At 51.1% G+C, this 17,728-nt stretch overlaps 1 protein-coding gene across 2 annotated transcripts in view; it reads right to left on the minus strand.

Annotated features, from left to right (window-relative positions):
* The window catches only part of GRIK3 (glutamate ionotropic receptor kainate type subunit 3), a 213,674-nt gene that overhangs the window by 52,340 nt on the left and 143,606 nt on the right, over positions 1-17,728 (minus strand). For both annotated transcript variants that reach the window (XM_063104311.1, XM_063104312.1), the window contains exons 4-7: positions 13,575-13,756; positions 11,156-11,209; positions 2,352-2,525; positions 1,690-1,833 (exon numbers count right to left, since the gene is read on the minus strand). In XM_063104311.1, coding sequence (XP_062960381.1) covers positions 1,690-1,833; positions 2,352-2,525; positions 11,156-11,209; positions 13,575-13,756 — 554 coding nt within the window. The remainder of the gene's footprint in view (positions 1-1,689; positions 1,834-2,351; positions 2,526-11,155; positions 11,210-13,574; positions 13,757-17,728) is intronic.

The following is a 17,728-nucleotide window of genomic DNA, read 5'->3' on the forward strand; positions in this document are numbered from 1 at the left end:
TTGTTTCTGCTCCATGGTGAGTGTTACAAAGAGATCATCTATCTAGAGCCCTCCTAGAGGGCTTCCACTAGCTGCCCTGGGTGTTGCCCTGGACACGGTCACTCCCTCTGGCCCAGAATAACCCTGTCTAAATCTCATCCTACAGAGCCTTCCTCATGTACCGTTTACTGGGATCTGACTCTACCCAAGTCCTGTGCTAGGGGCTTTCCACAAAGTTCACTCTGTCTTCCCAGCAACCTTTGAGGCAGGCACTCTTACTATCCCAAACCGAGGATCAAGGAGTGAATCATCTTACCCAAAGTCACACAGCTAGTTGGAAGAAGCCAAGAGGAAAGCCCAGGCCTCAGCTTCCCCACCCATAAAATGGGAACAATAAATCCTGCTGTCCACAGCTTACAAGGACAATGGCAGACAAAGAAGCATTTGAAATTAAAAGTTGCCATTGTGTGTTTCCACGGTCATCTTCAGCAGCAGGACAGATTTCATGCTCTCTGGTTCATCTGAAATTGGTTCTGTGGATGGGGCATCTCCACAGTTGCCATGGCACCTAGGGAGCAGGGTCCCAGTGGGGACCTTGGCTGGGGAGTTGGCCAGTGGGCCCGTGATATGAAAACAAGTTTGTGAGGCTGATGGTTATTTCTTGTGCCTCCTCTGCCCCAGGCACTGCACTAAGCCCTTTCCACGTGGTGTCTCATTTCATTTTCCTGGCATTCCTGTGAGTAGACATGCTCCATATCCCTTCACAGATGAGGCTACTGAGGCTCAGCAAGGTTGTCCAGCTTGCCCAAGGGCACATGGCCAGGAAGCAAAGACCCTCACCTACTGTGCTGTACCGCCTGTGATGTGCCCGCTGCTGACAGCACTGACCACCTACTGAGCACTTACCACATGCCAAGCACCCTGTAAGATTGTTCTATTGAGCCCATTTTCACCTCAGGAAATTGAGGCTCAGAGATATGAGGCAACTTGCCCGAGTTCATATGGATTAGAAATCGGTTCTGTCTAAAAAGAAATCTACCCTAAGACCCAGCTATCTCACTACCGGGTATATACCCAAAGGAAATGAAATCAATATATCAAAAATACACCTGCACTCCCATGTTCATCACAGCACTATTCACAATGGCCAAGAGATGGAATCAACCTACATGTCCATCAACGGATGAATGGATAAAAACCCATGGTATATAGTGGAATACTACTCAGCTATAGAAAATGCTATCCCATCATTTGTAGCAGCATGGGTGGAACTGGAAACCATCATGTTAAGTGAAGGAAGTCAGGCAGAAAAAGACAAATACTACATGATATCACTCTTGTGTGGAATCTTAAAAAGAAAAGTGATTCTCACAGAAGTAGATAGTAGAATAATGATTACCAGAGGCGGGGTTGGGGGGTGAGGAGAAGTGGTGGGCTAACGGGTACAAAACCATGCTGTCTACCCTAAGTGCATCACTGTGCAATGCACGCGTGTATTGAAACAACACGCTGTACCCCACAAATATGTACAAGTAAATGTTAAAATATTTTGGATAAAAAAAGAAGTAAAATAAAATAAAATTTTCCAACAACAACAAAAAGAGGTCAGTTCTGTCTGATTCCCAAATCTGGGCCCTCCACCACCCTGCTGCTCGGAGCACCAACAGCCCCAGAGAGATGTCGTGGTGGGAGGCTGGGAGGGGCACTCACCTCCTTGATGAAGTTCATGAAGCGGCCGCCAAAGCGCCAGGCCTTGTGCCGATGGCACTGCAGGGAGTTCACGGTCATCTGGGGCGCCCGCTGGTAGCACACAGACACGATGTGGACGGCGTCGTACAATAAGGCCGCGTCGGTCTGGAGAGAGGGTACAGGCCAGCCTGAGAGCGGCTCCCGAGCCCCTGGAGTCCTCGTCCCACCCTACGGTCTCCTTTCCCCTTCCCCGCCACAGACACGCAGTGTCCCAGTGAGGGAAAAGGCCCTGGGGCCCTAGAGGTGACCCTGTCCCTGCCCCTGGTGAGAGGCCAGGCTTGGCTGACTCCACTGCTCTGCAGATACCCAAGTGCCACCCTGTGCGGCTCAGACCTTTTCCTGCCAGTCCCTCCCACCCCCACCCCGTCACCCTATGCTATAACCGAGGCCCTACCTCCTCAGCCCTCACATCTGCTGCTCCTGTAACCATGTGTTCACACGCCTGTACCACCCGCCCCAGATGGGCCCTCGCGGTGGGACTGTGTCTGATGCATCTTTGTGTCCCCAGCTCCTAGCTTAAGGTCTGGGAGACACAGGGTGGGCCTTAAGAAGAGGAGTGGTGGGAGGGAGGGGAGAAGGCAGGCAGGGGTTGCCGCTGGGGTCTGGCCACCCCCACTCCATACCATCATCACTCCATCCAACAGGCCAGACTCTGCCCGGGGAGCCGCCTGCAGCCGCTCCATGGACCACTTCTCCACAATGGCTGAGACGTGGGGGTTGTCCACGTTGAGGATCCGGAAGCCGGTCAGGTTCACCCCTGAGTAGCGGTAGGGCTCCAGGTCTAATGCGTAGAGATCCTGGACAGAGAGAGGGTGTGGCCTGAGGCTGCGACTCCCTGCAGAGGCCGCCCAAGCGGGGGTGGAGCAGCCCCCCCCCCCCCCCCGCAGCATCGGCCTTGGAGTCCAATTTGGAGCTCAGGTTTGCCGGGTGACCGACCCCTCATGCTAACTGTGGGGCCTCAGCCTGCATCTTCATCTCCAAAATGGGGACCACTTCTCCTTTATAGGACCCAGTGGAGCAGTTCAGGTAAAATGTGCAACCTCACACATCAAAGAAGCTCAATAACGCTCGTTTCCTGTTGGGAGAGACCCACTTTGGAAAGACAAAAGGGCTCTGGCAACAGGGCATCTCCTGAGTTACCAGGAGGGAGGCTGAAGGGAGCATTTTATCCCCTAAAAGAGGGTATTTAAACGTAGTCTTTTCTGCCTAGGACTCAAGAGTACTGCTACCCCCTCACCCAGCCAGCCTCCTCAGCCCCTGCCTCCTAGAGGCCCCTGATCAGCGGTCAGCCTGCCTGTCCAGGGCCAGGTGGCATCCAGCCTGGTGCAATGAGCAGGTGCTGCCTGAAGGTCCAGAACAGGGTCTTAACACAGGGGCAGCCCAGCTCTAGCCCCTCCCACAGCACCAGCTCTGGGGGCAAGGTAGGCGGGTGGGGTGTGTGTGTGTGTGAGAAGCCAGCCTTTCCTAGGCTGAGGAGAGATGGCAGTGGAGGAGGTGGAAGTAGAGAGGAAGGAGCAAAGCAGAGTTGCAACCTGTTAAAAACTGCCCAGAACTTGGAAATAAGGTGAAAGGAAAAGCCCATGCTTTCAATATGACAATGAGACGTTGTTTACCAGGCCTGCCCGGGATACATAACTCTCCTGGAGAATGAACCTGGGTTTGACTTCACTGTGAGCCACTGTCCAAAAGCCCCGATTCTAGGTAACTTGTAGATTTTTGTTCAGTAGAAAAGATACAGTTGTGATTTTATTGCCTTGCAGGACATTAAACTGTTTTGCATGTAACCTCGAAATCTGGGCTAGGGTCCCCCCAAATCCCTATAAATACCCAATTCCTCAAATGCTCCTGGAGCCAGCTTTACCATCCTACCGGCTCCCTCATTAGCGAGTGAAATACATCTTTGACTCGTGTTCATTCCACATTGCACGAGACTTGTGGTTTTGACTTCTTGGAATACATATGAGTACTTTGACAACCTAGACTGTCTCATTTCACTCGTGGGAAACTGTCTTAAGGTCACTGTCTGGGCTCCTCCTCATGTCTTGTCTGTACTTTTCCATGCTCTCCCCCAACTGAGCTGCCTTCCACGCTGGCCCCCAGCCCATCCTCTGTCCTGGGTACCCTCCTCAGCCGCTCCAGTTGGTGTTGGGGAAACACTTAGGCTGTGCTTGTCTCTCCAGGGCTGCTGCCATCGTGAGTAATATCCAGCCTCACCACAGCCCCGGCTTCCATAAGTCAACGATGGCTCATGAAAATATAATGAGTGATAAAACAGAGCGATCTTCCACAGCATGCTGACTTCCTCTGGTCTCTGAGATGTTCCTAATTGATGCTCAACTCCTCCTGTTCCTCCTGCACCCCCAAATGGTCTCCTTCTGGTATGCACTGTGTTGGTTTCCTCTCTGAAGGTTTGGGGAGCAGAAGAGAGGTTTGGAGCAGACTTACGCCCAGGCAAGAAAGTCTAGTCCCAACCTTGCCCAAACAAATATGGACCTGATTCTAGGCCAGGATTTGGGATGGGGAAGGGACTGGGTAAGAGCAGGAGGCAAGGCTTCAGCGTACTGGGGGAGTTCCCACTGAGATGGCCAGAGGGTGTCTACGTGGGCCCAATCTCAGTGGGGAGTGGAGGGTTGGCACTGCGCTCAGCCCTGCACGTGGGGTGTATTGTTTAACATTCACAGCCCCCCCATGAAATAGGTATTTAACAGTATTCTCTTTTTACAGGTGAGGAAAGAGGGTTGGCAGGGCGAGGTGACTCGCCTGAGGTCAAACAGCTCATATAAGGCAGAGCTGAATTTGCACCCATGTCTGTTTTGATGGCTCACATGGGTGCTGGCTCACATGGGCTTGTGAGAGCTGAATGTTAGCATTTCTTCCAACTCTGCCTTCAGGGACATTACATGGGTAGCTTGATATTAGCCATCGTGGGAGTATTTATACCATGGAAACTGGCAAGCATTACAAGTCAGGGTTTTTGTGTTTTGTTTTTGTTTTTTTCCCATTCAGAGAGCTGGTTGTTAAACACTAACTAATACATCATTATCTGTCTTATTTAAAAAATCCCTGTGCTCTATGTCCCCAGTGGTTTTCAAACACAAGACACACATCAATATTGTCTTTGGAGATTTTTTTTTTTTATAGAGTATGAGTTTCTGAGCCAAATATTCTTGTTGCCCAAAGTGAAAAGAAGGGCCAGCCAGCCAAGTAGGTCCCTGGGGTACCTAAACATCTCTGGGAAGAGTCTGGAATGTAGAGACTAGTGTTTCATATACTCATCTCAGGGGGAGCTCTTTGGGGCTGGGAGTTAGGAGTGGTTTGGCAAATTGCCTGGGGTAAAGAATGAGATCTTCCCCAAACTTCCTTTGAAGGAAGAGGGTCTGGGGAACTGGAGGAATTTTGTTTTGCAGAGTGCTATATGCAAGTTTGGGGCCAGAGCTGAACTGCTGGAGCCATGAAAAGTTGAGTTCTGCCCCCAGGGGGCACCCTCCTCACCCTTCCCAGCATGGGGCTCGGCCTCTTCTGCAATTCAATGCCAACCTAATATCTAAGGCTTGAAAGATGCCAAAGCATTAGCCTGCCTAGGGCATCCATGACTCAGTTTACCTTCTCTAAGGCCAGAGGCCCATCTGACTCTGCAGGAAGGGTGGCATCTCTGGCTTTGGTGGAGGCATGCGTGCTGGTGACACCAGCCCTTCCAGTCTACAGATCCAGCATATGATCTGTTGAGACTTACACAGTGGCTGTAGCCAACCACAGCCTGGGAAGGGGCATGATGCGGTGGCAGCACTGGGGGCCACCTTCCTCCCTGTTGCCCCCAAGCCTGGCTTAGCTGCAAAGCATTGTAGAACTTGCAGCACAGAGTGCCTCCATCCTTGTGACGTTAGGGCAGTGACAGTGGGAAGCTGGTGAAGAGGCCTTTGTCCAGTTCCAATTTTTTGTCCAAACTGCTCTGGGCCGAGACCCCAAGTGCTGTACACAGTGAACTGTATGCAACCTTGTTGCTTGGCAAAAAGTTGCGTTCTTGATGCCAAATGTTGACACACTGAATTCAGTATCGACGAGGGACCTTTTAGAAACATTCAGCATAACATAATAGACTAATTCATTAGCACCCCATGGGTCTGAATAGGGAGAAGCTGAAGCTTGGAAAACATCGCCTTAAGGAATGACAGATGAAAATATCTTTCCCATGATATAACTGTTATTGCCGGGAAGTGGCATTAATTGTGATTGCTTATCTATTAATTTATTATAATTCTTTTTTCACCTCCAGGCTTTTACCTACACATGACATGTAGCAGGGGCTCAGCTGGCACTGATTAACGCGGGGTTATCTGGGAATGGCTCAAAGCTGGCTGGAACAGATAATGGTGCTGGGGTAATTAAAATGTCTTCTGTATGAGAGAAGCAAATTTGGAGAATTTTTTAGAGGCGAGGAGTTGGTGACGTGGGTTTCCTAAAGGGAAGGAGATAGATGCTAAATGTCACTGCCCTCCCCAATACAGCCACAACTGACCAATGGGCACAAAGAGAGAGAATCACAAGGTAGAGTCTGAAGCCAAAAGGGCTAGAAGGAGGCTCCTGAAGCTGGAAGCAGGACGTGGGCTGGGGGAGAGCACCCAGGGGGACGCAGCTGATGCCCTGACATGTGGGGGTGCTGGGAGATTCCCTGGTAGACCCCATTGCAGAACTGTTTGCATTGCAGGGGCAACACCTCCCTGGAAGGGTCCGCTCTTCCTGACACTCAGAGGAGTGTGGGGAGGAAGGGCAGTGGGCTGGAACAGCCATGGCAAGACCAGCAGTCAGGAGCCAATGCCTCTGTCACTGATCGGCTGTGAGACTTCAGGCAAGTCATGCAACCTCCCTGAGGCCAGGTTTCCGCATTGGGCAGTGGGGAGCACAAACTCTACCCTGATGGCCTGGAAGGGATGAAGAGGAAAACCAGCCAATGCAGAGAGAGGGCTTTGGAACCAGAAAAGTGTGGGTGCTGCTGGCAGAGGCTCTGTTCTCCCCGTTAGTATCAATCACCATGCCTGGACCATCATGGCTGGCCCAAGCCAGCCAGAGGGGGCCAGGGAACACTTCATGTGGACTTTAAGCATGGCAGATTTCAGTAGAGGGCTTTGGAGCTGGACGGCTCCCAGCTGGGAAAAATCCTCGCTCTGCCCTTTTGCTGAATGACCTCTCTGAGCCTCAGTTTCCACTTTTCAATAAAACTGGGAGACTCATACCTCCCTTGGAGAGTTGTTTTGAATTGTGGATGAAATGAGGTATGCCAAGCCACACAGAAAATATGAGCAGGAGTTATTTAATTAGTTTATTTAAGCTCTTACATACTAATAAGTGCCAAACATTGTTCTAAGCAGTTTACCGATCTCAATGCATTAGTTACTCATCGTCACAGTCCTATGAGGTAGCACGGCTATTGCCACCATTTTATAGATGGGAAAATGAGGCACAGAGGGGTTAAGGAGCTTGCCCAAGGAAGCGGAACAGACTCGATTCTAAGTCAGGCAGACTGGCACCAGGGTCCATGGTCTTAACTGACAGCTGCTATAATGATGTGTTGGTAATTTCACTGACTACTTTCTTTTTTTTTTTTTTTTTTTTAATTTTGAATATATCTGTTTTTTATTTTTTATTTTTTTTATTTTTTATTTTGTTTTTATTTTTTGTTTTTTTTTTTTAATTTTTATTTTGTCGATATACATTGTGGCTGATTATTGCTCCCCGTCACCAAAACCTCCCTCCCTTCTCCCTCCCCCCCTCCCCCCCAACAATGTCCTTTCTGTTTGCTTGTCGTATCAACTTCAAATAATTGTGGTTGTTATATCTTCTCCCCCCCCCCGGTTTTGTGTGTGTGTGTGTGTGTGTGTGTGTGTGTGTGTGTGAATTTATATATTAATTTTTAGCTCCCACCAAGTTCACTGACTACTTTCTACTTTGTATTGCAGTCATCCATCTATCCAGGCATTAATGAGAAACTACCATGTGCCAGGCAGTACTTGGACACAGTCCTTGATCCTTACATACACGAAGGAAGCCTACCAGCTTATGGGCTTTGTGTCAGATCCATCTTTGCACACCCCTCCCATCCCAGTGCCTAGCTCGTGCCTGAGACCTTAGAGAACATTTGTATGTGGCTCCTGGATAAATAGATAAATGAATGACTGAATTAAAGAAATGAAAAGTAAAAGATATGGACACTGCCTGGGGCTAGAGGAGGGTCCTGGGCACTAGGATCCTTTCTCTGAGACTTCCAACCTTGACCCCTGTGGGCAATGGCATTAATGTGGAGGGCACTGGGATCACAGGGGTGGTGCCTTCTCCAGAGTCTCGCCCTGGAAGACAGGTCAGGAAGGTCTAAAGCTTCAGGCCCTGCTGTTCCGCCAGCTCCCTGAAGGGACACCCTGTATGGCCTTGGAATGAGGGCTTGAGCCAGGCAGAGATGCTTTAAATTGGGACTGCAAACAAGGCCCAAAGGGGGTTTAATCCCAGGCCCTGTGTGGACAACGTGGGCGAGGGGAGCAATCTTCAGGTGAGAACGAGATCTGTGGCTTTTGTTCCTGCCCTAACCACACACGATTCTAAAGGAAACTTCCCTTGTCCCAAGCCCTTCTGCTTTGTGGCTCTGTCTTGTATTCTGTGAGCCCATTCTGTCCCCCTTCTATGGCCAGACCACAGCTGATTGGCCAAGGAGTGGGCACCTGTCCCACGGATGGTTTCTACAATCTGGCCGATGACCCAGCTCCGACCCTGGGAGCATTTAGAAATGTGGGGACCATTCGTTTATCTGTCACCAAGACTGGAAATTAGTGAATGGGGATCATGGATGATAAACATTGTATGCTGGGCAGGACATTCTGGAATGAGTAATTGTCCAGCCCAAATGCATCGAGTGCCCTGTTGAGAAACTCTGGCCAGTGCTCAGGCAGTCAGTGATTTGATCTGGTAATACCCAGAGAAAGAGGTGAGAAGGAGCAGAGGACGGATGGATGGTCAGCTGAGATGTGACATGCCCAGGTAACTGTGATGTGCTGAAGTCTCCAGATCTCAAGGAAGGAGCAGAAGCCAAGAGCAGGGGAAGGGCAACAGGGAAAGGGGGGATGGAGCAGCCTGGCTGAGTCAATCCCAGTGGTGTCCAGAACTGCTCTGGATCCAGAACCACCCTCCATATCTGCCCGTGGCCTGGTGGTTCATTTTAGACCTCTCTAACGACTTGAGGTTACTTGAGTGAGTTTTGCTCCTTGCAACCAAGAGAGGCCAAATGAGGGTTCTGGGACCCAGAAGCATCACAACATACTTATTCCTACTTTATAGATAAGGAAACTGAGGCTCAGGGAGCTTAAGTATGTCCCCCATGTGCATAGCTAAGATGTGGTTGGTGGAACAGAGACTCCCATCCATATCTGCCTGCCTCCCAGGCCTGCTCGGTCCCGCTGTGCTGGAAAGCAGCGTGGAGGGCAGATGGGCACAGTCTGTAGGCGGACCCCCAGCAGTCCTGGAAGATCTGCCTGCTCCCACAGTGTTTCCTATGACGGACTCCAGGGCTTTGTCATAGCAACCCAGAGTGCCAGAGACTGAGGGAAGTGAGCCAGTGGGATGGAAGTTTACGAAGAATGTGCTGAGTGGCTGAGGCAGAGCTGGCTGGGACTGCCAGGGCCCAGAAGCTGGTCTCAGCCCTTTTGGAGCCCAGGCTGGGATGGGGAGGGCTGCCTAGGACCCTTGGAATGTGCCCCAGCCCACCTTCCCAGTCTTGGTCCTCTGCCTGCTCCCAGCTTTGGATAGAGGTAGAATATCAGGGATCTGGTGGCCTCATCCAAAGCCTCCTACGATTCTCCAGGATACAGAATGGCAGGGAGAAGCTATTTGGGTGGGCAGAAACCCGGAAGGGTCTCGGGGGAGAAGGTTTCTGGTCTCAGTCACCAGCTTCCAGGCCCCCTTTCTCACAGCATGGCTCCTGGTAGATCTGAGCCCTGGATCAGGAGAATGTGCAGGGGGGGACCCCTGATCACTGCCATGAGGACAGGGTGCAGTGGGCATGGGGTATAGGGAGGGTACATGCTAAGTAACCCGCTCTCGGTGGGGAGGTACCCTTATCCGTAGCATTTGCCAGCTTCCGTGGTGTAGGTGCTCCCACCACAGCTGATTTCAAGGTGCCAGTGTGATGTAGATTTGGGAGATGAGCATAATCGGCTCTCACACACTGGAGTGAGCCAGCTCCAGCAGACCACTGAAGAGCTGACCTGCCTCTCAGCCTTTGCTTATGCTGCTCCCTCTATGTGGAATACCCTTCCTCTCTCCCTTGCTGAATTCCTACTCACCCTCTGAGGCCCAGTTCAAGCATCTGCTTTTCTGTAAAGCCTGCCTGAAACTTCCCACCTCGCACCAGGCCCTCAGCACCTAGGATCTCTGTGTGCCATGCCCACGGCTGTCCTGGCCTGCGATGGCACAAGCCTGCTGTATCAGCGCCAGACACAAATACGAAGGCCTCAGCCCTAGCCATCTTGCGACACTCAGCACAGGTGCTGGGTAAGGAATATCAACTGGGAACTGGATAAACAAATGCAAACAGTTAGAGGCCTGCAGGGCCGCAGCAGCAGGGCGACACAGACTGCGGGAGGCTTGTTTCAGCGAGAGGATGGTTAGCGATCCTGTCACTTGCCCCAGATACAGATGGGTGGAATAGTCCTCCCAGGGCCCCAGTGAGGTCTGAGGGTATTTGGCTCCCCAGCAGGGTGGCTCGGTCTTGGTGCCCCTCTGGCACAGGGATCTCTTTATTCTGCTGATCTCAAGCCACAATTAATTATCCTAATGGGTTTAAATGGCCCTAAATGTTCTCAGAATTTGGACAGGACCCATCTGGAGCCTGCAGGTGGGCTGGCCCGGCCGACAGTGAGTGGGCAGACTTCAGCACGGATGTTGAAGAAATCCAAAGCAGCAAATCCTGCTGTTGTGTGAGGCTGGAGACAGGCGTGGGGAAGCGTGGGCTAGGATCCAAGGGTCATAACAGTGACACCAGCTAATACTCCCACAGCTCTGCATGCACCTGGCTCTGCTCTCAGCATTTCGCCCTATGAACTCATTTAGTCCTCACAAAAAACCTAGGAGGAAGAAGCCCATTTTGCAGATGAAGAAACTGAGGCAGAGGGGTTAAAAGACTTTCTCAAGGTCCTACAACCAGTAAGCAGAAAAACTTGTGTTCACACGGGCTCCAGAGTCCATATCCTTAATCATAACATGATGTCATCTCTCAAAAGTGGGTGGGCCACAAGGACATCTCACCCAGGGCCACACCTATGGCCTTAGGAAGCAAGTGCAGCCTAGATCTCCTCTAGCTGCAGCAATTGTCCCCAGGCTGGGCCACACTGACCTTGCTCCAATGGAGCCCACCCCCTCCCCAAGCTAGGGCCCAGGGGTACGTTACCAGAGTGGTGAAGATGAAATGGTAGTACTCGGTCATCATGCCCATGGCCATGGCCTGTGGGAAAGCAGAACGTTAGCAACAGCAGGGAAGACCCGACCACCACCACCACTCCACCACCCAGGGGTGAGGATGGGTACAGGCCAAGACTGGCCATGAGTTGGGGAAGGCTGGCTGCTTGGAGTGGGGTGTTCTCTGAGACCAACTCCAAACAGTGGCAATGACAGACTGGCAGACAGCAGTGGATTTTGCACTGGAGTGTGCAGCAGCATCACTTGGGACAGGTTAAAATGCAGATTTTGGGGACATAGTCTCCAAAGATTCCAAATTCTGCAGGGCTGGCTGGGTCCACTTGTCTGTCTTTTTAGTAAGCATCTCAGGGCCTGCTATACCTAGAGAAATGCTGACGGAATCAGCCAAGACTGCCATTTCTCAAGTGCCCTGAACTCCACTCAGCTGAGCTCACGTCCTGGCTCCAGAGAGAGCGTGCTCCCCCTGCCCCCAAACCCAGCCAGGCCCGAGGAGGAGGGAAGAGGGTCTGTCCTCAGTCTGACCCTCCCCCAGAAGGGCTGAGACAGCCTGCTTCCCCGGTCCTGGCTAATCACAAAGCAGTCCTCATGGCTGCTGTGGAATTATTATAAACCATCATGCAGCCTACATTATATATATTTTATGTATTTTATTAGAAGCCTATAATCTGTAATACTAATGACTATAATGCATTTTCTACGGAGTTCCTTAGAGTGCTGGGCCCACGAAGTGCTCTGGGGGAAAAATGTCACCGGGTCAAGCACACTTTGAAAATGCTGCTCATTCTCTCCCACTCTCGGAGATTCACAGCCCACATCGGCACCGTAAGGGCTCAGAGGAGTCCTGCAGTAAGCAGGCAGGCTTAGCTTCGTTTACTTCCATGTTTAGCCAAGCACGGAATCTTCATTTTTAATTCTAGAAGTTTTCCAGTCAGACAGATCTGGGAGAAAATTCCAGCTCCCTAGCTGGAGGACCTTGGGCCTGTTACTTTTCCCTTGAGCCTCAGTTTCCTCACCTGTAAATTGGGCATGATAATGATCCCTATTTCCAAGAGTGGCAGTAAATGAGGAGCTACATGTACCTGGCACCAAAGTTATGATCGTCACTATTATTGTGTCACACATGCTGGGAAGAGAAGGGTTAGCACGGGGCACAGGTCACCAGGAGAATGAGGTTTAAGGGATTTCCGGGGGGTGTGTGTTTCCTTGACAGCAGCTTTAATGATGCCTCATGTCCACGTGTCGACTGCGTGCCGGGCACTGGGATAAACTCTTTGCTTTGCTCATCTCATTGAAGCCTCCACGCCTGTATGAGGAGGAGATTGTTAACCCCATCTACAGAGGAGGGGAATGAGCCCAGGGCCACTTGCCGTAGGGCACACAACACGGAAGGGCAGAAGCAGGACTTGGACTCTCAAATGAACCTGTTAACTGCTGTGTGGGGCAGCTTCCTTTGTGGGGACAGAAGATAGAGGCTGTCATTTAGCTTGGGCACTCCTCGTGGGGCCCCACCGGAGGGAGGGACTCGAGCCCCTCAGAACACCCCTGGCCCCTGCTCAGCAACTCTCGCCCTGTATCCCCTAGTGGGTGTGTTCCCTACTGGCCACCTGCCCTCACCAGGTCATGTGTCAAAGCCCACAGAATGCCTCCTCCAATCAGCAGGGATGCTTTATGGGAGGACATAATTGCCTTTCACACAAAGCTCTGCCTCAAATCAGAGTGTTTTTGGTTTCAGTTGTGACACCTTTGGAGGGGGTTGCAGGCAATTCTGCTGTTTATTTTCTTCGGTGGCTGGCAGAGCTTGGCTCTGGTCCCCAGCATGCCACACTGAGCTGTGTTCGGCAACGGAGGCCCATCCAGGACTGAGAGCCATTCTCCGCCCCCACCATCACTGAAGGGCTGAGCAGATGGTACGAGGAACGTCGATAAACCTCCCGGTAATAGGAGAGTAACACCAGGTGCCGGGGGCTACGGGGAATTAGTCACTGGAAGAGGCAGCGAGGCATTCTGGGGGCTGTTCTTGAGAATCTGAGGCTGCTCTGTGCTTCTGGAAGTGTTCTGCTCCTGCGTGGCTCCGGGCATCCCTCGGAAGCCCCTGCCTCCCACCAGCAAGGAGGTGCAAATGAAACTAGCATTTACTCAGCACTCTCTGTGTGCTGATCATCTTTTGTCACACTGATTCAGAGTATAAAGACAACTGTGTCCATTTTGCTGCTGGTGAAACGGAGGCTCAGATGGACAAAGTGACCACCTCAGGTCTCAGAGCAGGAAAAAGGCATAGCTAGGTGTCAAACTTAGATCTGGCAACATCCTACCTGCATTTGGGAAAGGGGAGGAGGGAGAAGTGGCAGGCAGACCCTAACCCTCCCTCCCGCTGGCCTGTGCTCAGCCACCTGCTTGAGGATCTGAGCTGCCATGGTGTGGCTGCAGTCGAAGATAATGCGGAACTCCCGGCCTCGCTTCATCTCCTTGAGCAGGGGGCGCGAGTCATCGGAGTCGATGGGGAGCTGGCGGATCTTCAGGCGGATGTTGTATCTCGATGGGGCCATGATGAGTTCCTGCAGCCGGATGAGTCCTGGGGGGCCACAGGGCACAAAAGACACACGTGTACATGAATGTATACGTAGCTGCAGGCATCTGCTCTGAAGCGTGTGCCTGTGGCCACAGGTCTGCAGAAACACATGGACACAGATACATGGCCCATGGAGATATGTACATGGACACGGCCACACGTGTCCAGAGACAGGCATAAAGACACCCAAGCACAGTCGGGTACACACCTGTACCTGCTCCACATGCACAAAGATCTGAATGTTGTTGTGTGTGCACATAAGAACACATAGGTGCGCACATGCGCATGTTGATATGGATAGGGCATACACTTGGGCTTATAAATATATATGTCCATATGTAGATAAAGGCCTGTGCACAGAGACATGTATACACACATAGAGGCACAGACAGCAAATTCCCACTGACCAAGCCCACCTACTCCTCTCTATCCCAGAATGGGTGTCGAGACTTACGGAGCCTGAATCCCAGGCCACCCTTCTTATTCTGCACCCACCTCCACCGCCACATGTGATGCATGGGACATAATTTCCCTAAACATCTCCAGCAAAGCTGCTTCCAGGATGTGGTCACAAGAGGCGCCTCCAGCCTCAATTGCACTAACCTGTACCAACTGTTGGACTAGGTAAGGCCTGGTGGTATTTGTGCCCCCTTTCCCCCAGGACAGGCTGTCTTGGTAAACCCTACCCATTCTTCCAGGTTTAATGCATCCACCTCTCCCATGAAGCCTTCCTCTATTGCTCTGTTCAGAAAAGATCCCCCTCCTCCCCAGCACAAGTCTCCTCTGGCCCCACCTCACTTCCCTCGTCCAGCCACAAGCACTTTCATATTTGGGGCTGGGTCCCCATAAACCCTAGCACAGGGCCTGGCACTTAGGTAGTACTCAACAAAAATTTCCGTAATTGAATTGACTTACTGTTTTTTCCTCCCCACAGTGAAAAATCTATCTTCCACCTTGGCATTTTGTAAAACCACTTAATCTGGGGACTTCCAGGGAAAACTGAATGTCACTTCCTGGAGACAAATGGCTTGCTTAGGTCTAATTAAGTCCATTTCTGTCCCTATTCCAAGGTCCATTCTTGCTGACTCCTTTCTGCATAGCCTGGGAGCAAGCCTGCTTCTGTACCCTACCCCCCACCCCACCAGAGGGAAGGGCTGAGCCAATACAGGGCCAGGTCCCAACAGGCCGTCCCCTCCCACATGCCTGGCCCCTTGCCCACACTCAGAGCTCAGTATCTGCATCCTGGCTGCATCGTTCACACAGGCATATTCCATCCCTTCACTCACGGTGCTCTGATTTTCCTCTGGGAAACAACTCCTCCTCCACCCTCAGTTTAGGTGACTCAGGAGGAATCCACGCCCAGCTCTAGGGCCAAGCATGTGGCCCCAGCCTGGAGCATCAGTACATCCTGCATGAAGAGGTATTGACTTAGAGAGAGATTGTGACACAGTTGGTCCTATCAGAGTGACTCCCAGAAATTATGCTAGAACAACTTGCAAGAAACACCCCCTTTTCCGTTCAACTTCAAATAGAGAGGATATAAGTTTTCCTCTCGTCTTCTCCTGTGCAGGTCACCAGTAGAACTTGAAAAGGATTCCAGCAGGGCAGAAGTCAGAGAGGACAAATAGAAAATAAGTCCTGATGATACTCATTTGCACCTCTGGTTCAAACAGCACCTGAAGCTAAATCACCCTTGAACTTTCCAGTAAAGGCAGCCAACAATCCCCCAGCCTTTTTTTTTTTTTTTTTTTTGCTTAGGTTACTGTGCACTAAGTGAAAGTTTGCAATCAACTGTCACAGTGTCCCCTATCTGGCAAAAGCCTCCTTCTCCTACACCTAGCCCTCTTCAGAAACCTTTCAACAGAGAGCCTAGTTTTCCAAACAATCTCTGGTGCACATGCCTGGGACTGTTCAGCTCTCATTCCCATTCTTGAGGGATGGATGTCAGGAAAGCAATCTGATTGGTGTCCATCACTCCACTCTGCTGGGGAGGACAGAGACACATCCCTGTAACCTAAGCCTCCCAAAGGGCTCCCAAATAAGCTTTGCCGTGGCTGTGGGCACCAGGAATCCCCAGGCTACTGGAAAGTCTCAGAGTCAGGTGCACGGGTCGGGAAGTCCTAGCATGGTCTGGATCAAACAGGGACCCCAGTGCCTGCTAACACCAGACTTGATGGGGAGGAGGAAGAGGATATCAGTTGACTTTAACAAAAGAGGGAGAGGCTACAAGCTACACCCAAACACACCCAAGCCTGTCCCCCTCGCAACTTGTCCCAGAAATTCTTGGTTTGGATGAAGGACCCTGCCCTTTCACACCTGTTACCCCATGAAGCCCAGAGTACACTGTTTGCTCCCACCTACTTGGTTTTCAGACTCATGCACAGCATCAGCAGGCATGTGGGCTTTGGGGACCTAGGACATGAGGACAGGGACAGGCTGGATGCTGGAGCAGAGGCCACTAGGGCCTTCTTGTCAGCCAAGCACATCGCCCCATGTAATGCATGGTGACCCACGTTCTCCAGTGGCAAATGTCAGCCCTGCTTCCTATCAGTGTGTTCCCAGAGTAGGCCAGAGGCTTCTCTCGGCCCACCCCAGCAGAGAACTAGGTTCTCTTTGTTTGCCTGAGCTTAGCTTTCCTTCCTGGCTGCTTCCCTAATCAATCTCTTAAAATATCTGCAGTGAATCATGGTTGTTGGAATCATGCTTTTCACTTACAGAGCACTTCTGCATTCATTACCCTATTTAACCATCTCCCAATCCTAGAAGGCATGTAGAACAGGGGTTTTTATTCCAGTGCTACAGAGATAGAAACTGAGAACCAGAGAGGTTAAGTGACCTTCCCACGCTTTTGCAGCATGCTAGCAATGGGATCAAAATTGAGACCCAATCTTTTGACTCCTGGGCTGGGGCCCTTTTCTCTACCCCAGGTTTTTCTTTCTTTCTTTCTTTTTTTTTTAAAAAAGATGACCGGTAAGGGGATCTTAACCCTTGACTTGGTGCTGTCAGCATCACGCTCAGCCAGTGAGCTAACCAGCCATCCCTATATAGGATCCGAACCCGTGGCCTTGGTGTTAGCAGCACCGCACTCTCCCGAGTGAGCCACGGGCCAGCCCTACCCCAGGTTTTTCTAAACCCCTTCCTTTCGGCCTTGATATGAGTTTGTCTGTAACAATTCAGGTCAGGAAGCTAGAGCTGTGGCAAATCTCACAGGGCAAGCACAGGTTGCCTCCTAGACAGCCATTCCCCCAGAGGCAGATGGCCCCAGTTCTGCATGCCTCCCTATATCCACACTCTTTGCCATGAAACTTTGCAGTGCTCTCCAACTGGGCTCAGCCATGTGACTTGCTGTGGCCAGTGGCATCTTAGCAGACATGCTGCAGGCAGATGCTGGAAATGACTACACACTGGGTTGTTCTCTGGTGCCTCTGCCGTTGTCATGACCACATGCTTGGGCTCGCTGGAGGATGACAGACGTGTGGAGGAAAGCCTGTTCCCGCCCCCCCCCCCCAGTCAAGGTCAGCCTATATTAACCAACAGCCAGCTGACCCCCAGGCTGATCTAGCTGAGACTGGACAAACCACCTAGCCAAGCTCAGTCAATTGCTGACCCTGCAGATTTGTGAGCTGAGCAAATGCTTATTTTAAGCCACTGGATTTTGGGGGTGGTTTGTTACACAGCATTATTGTAGAAAGAGATGACAAATGCACCTCTCCCTAGCATGCTAAAAGAACTATGATTTTGTTTGGGTGGCAATGTGTCAGTCCCAAGAAATGACTCATAATTGGCAGGAGCCAATCAATGGTGATCCCATTCCCATCTGATAGTGTCTACAATAGTAGGCACGAACCCAGGGAATTATACAGGACTGTCTTCTAGAAGGTTCCAAGACAAATTTTCCTCTCTGATAAGAGGCATGAGTCACATTAAGAAAAATCTCTTTGGTTTCTACCTTCTTTTTTCCTGCTTGGGTGTCAT

Source organism: Cynocephalus volans, chromosome 8 (assembly GCF_027409185.1).
Source record: "Cynocephalus volans isolate mCynVol1 chromosome 8, mCynVol1.pri, whole genome shotgun sequence".
Taxonomy (NCBI): Eukaryota; Metazoa; Chordata; class Mammalia; order Dermoptera; family Cynocephalidae; genus Cynocephalus; species Cynocephalus volans.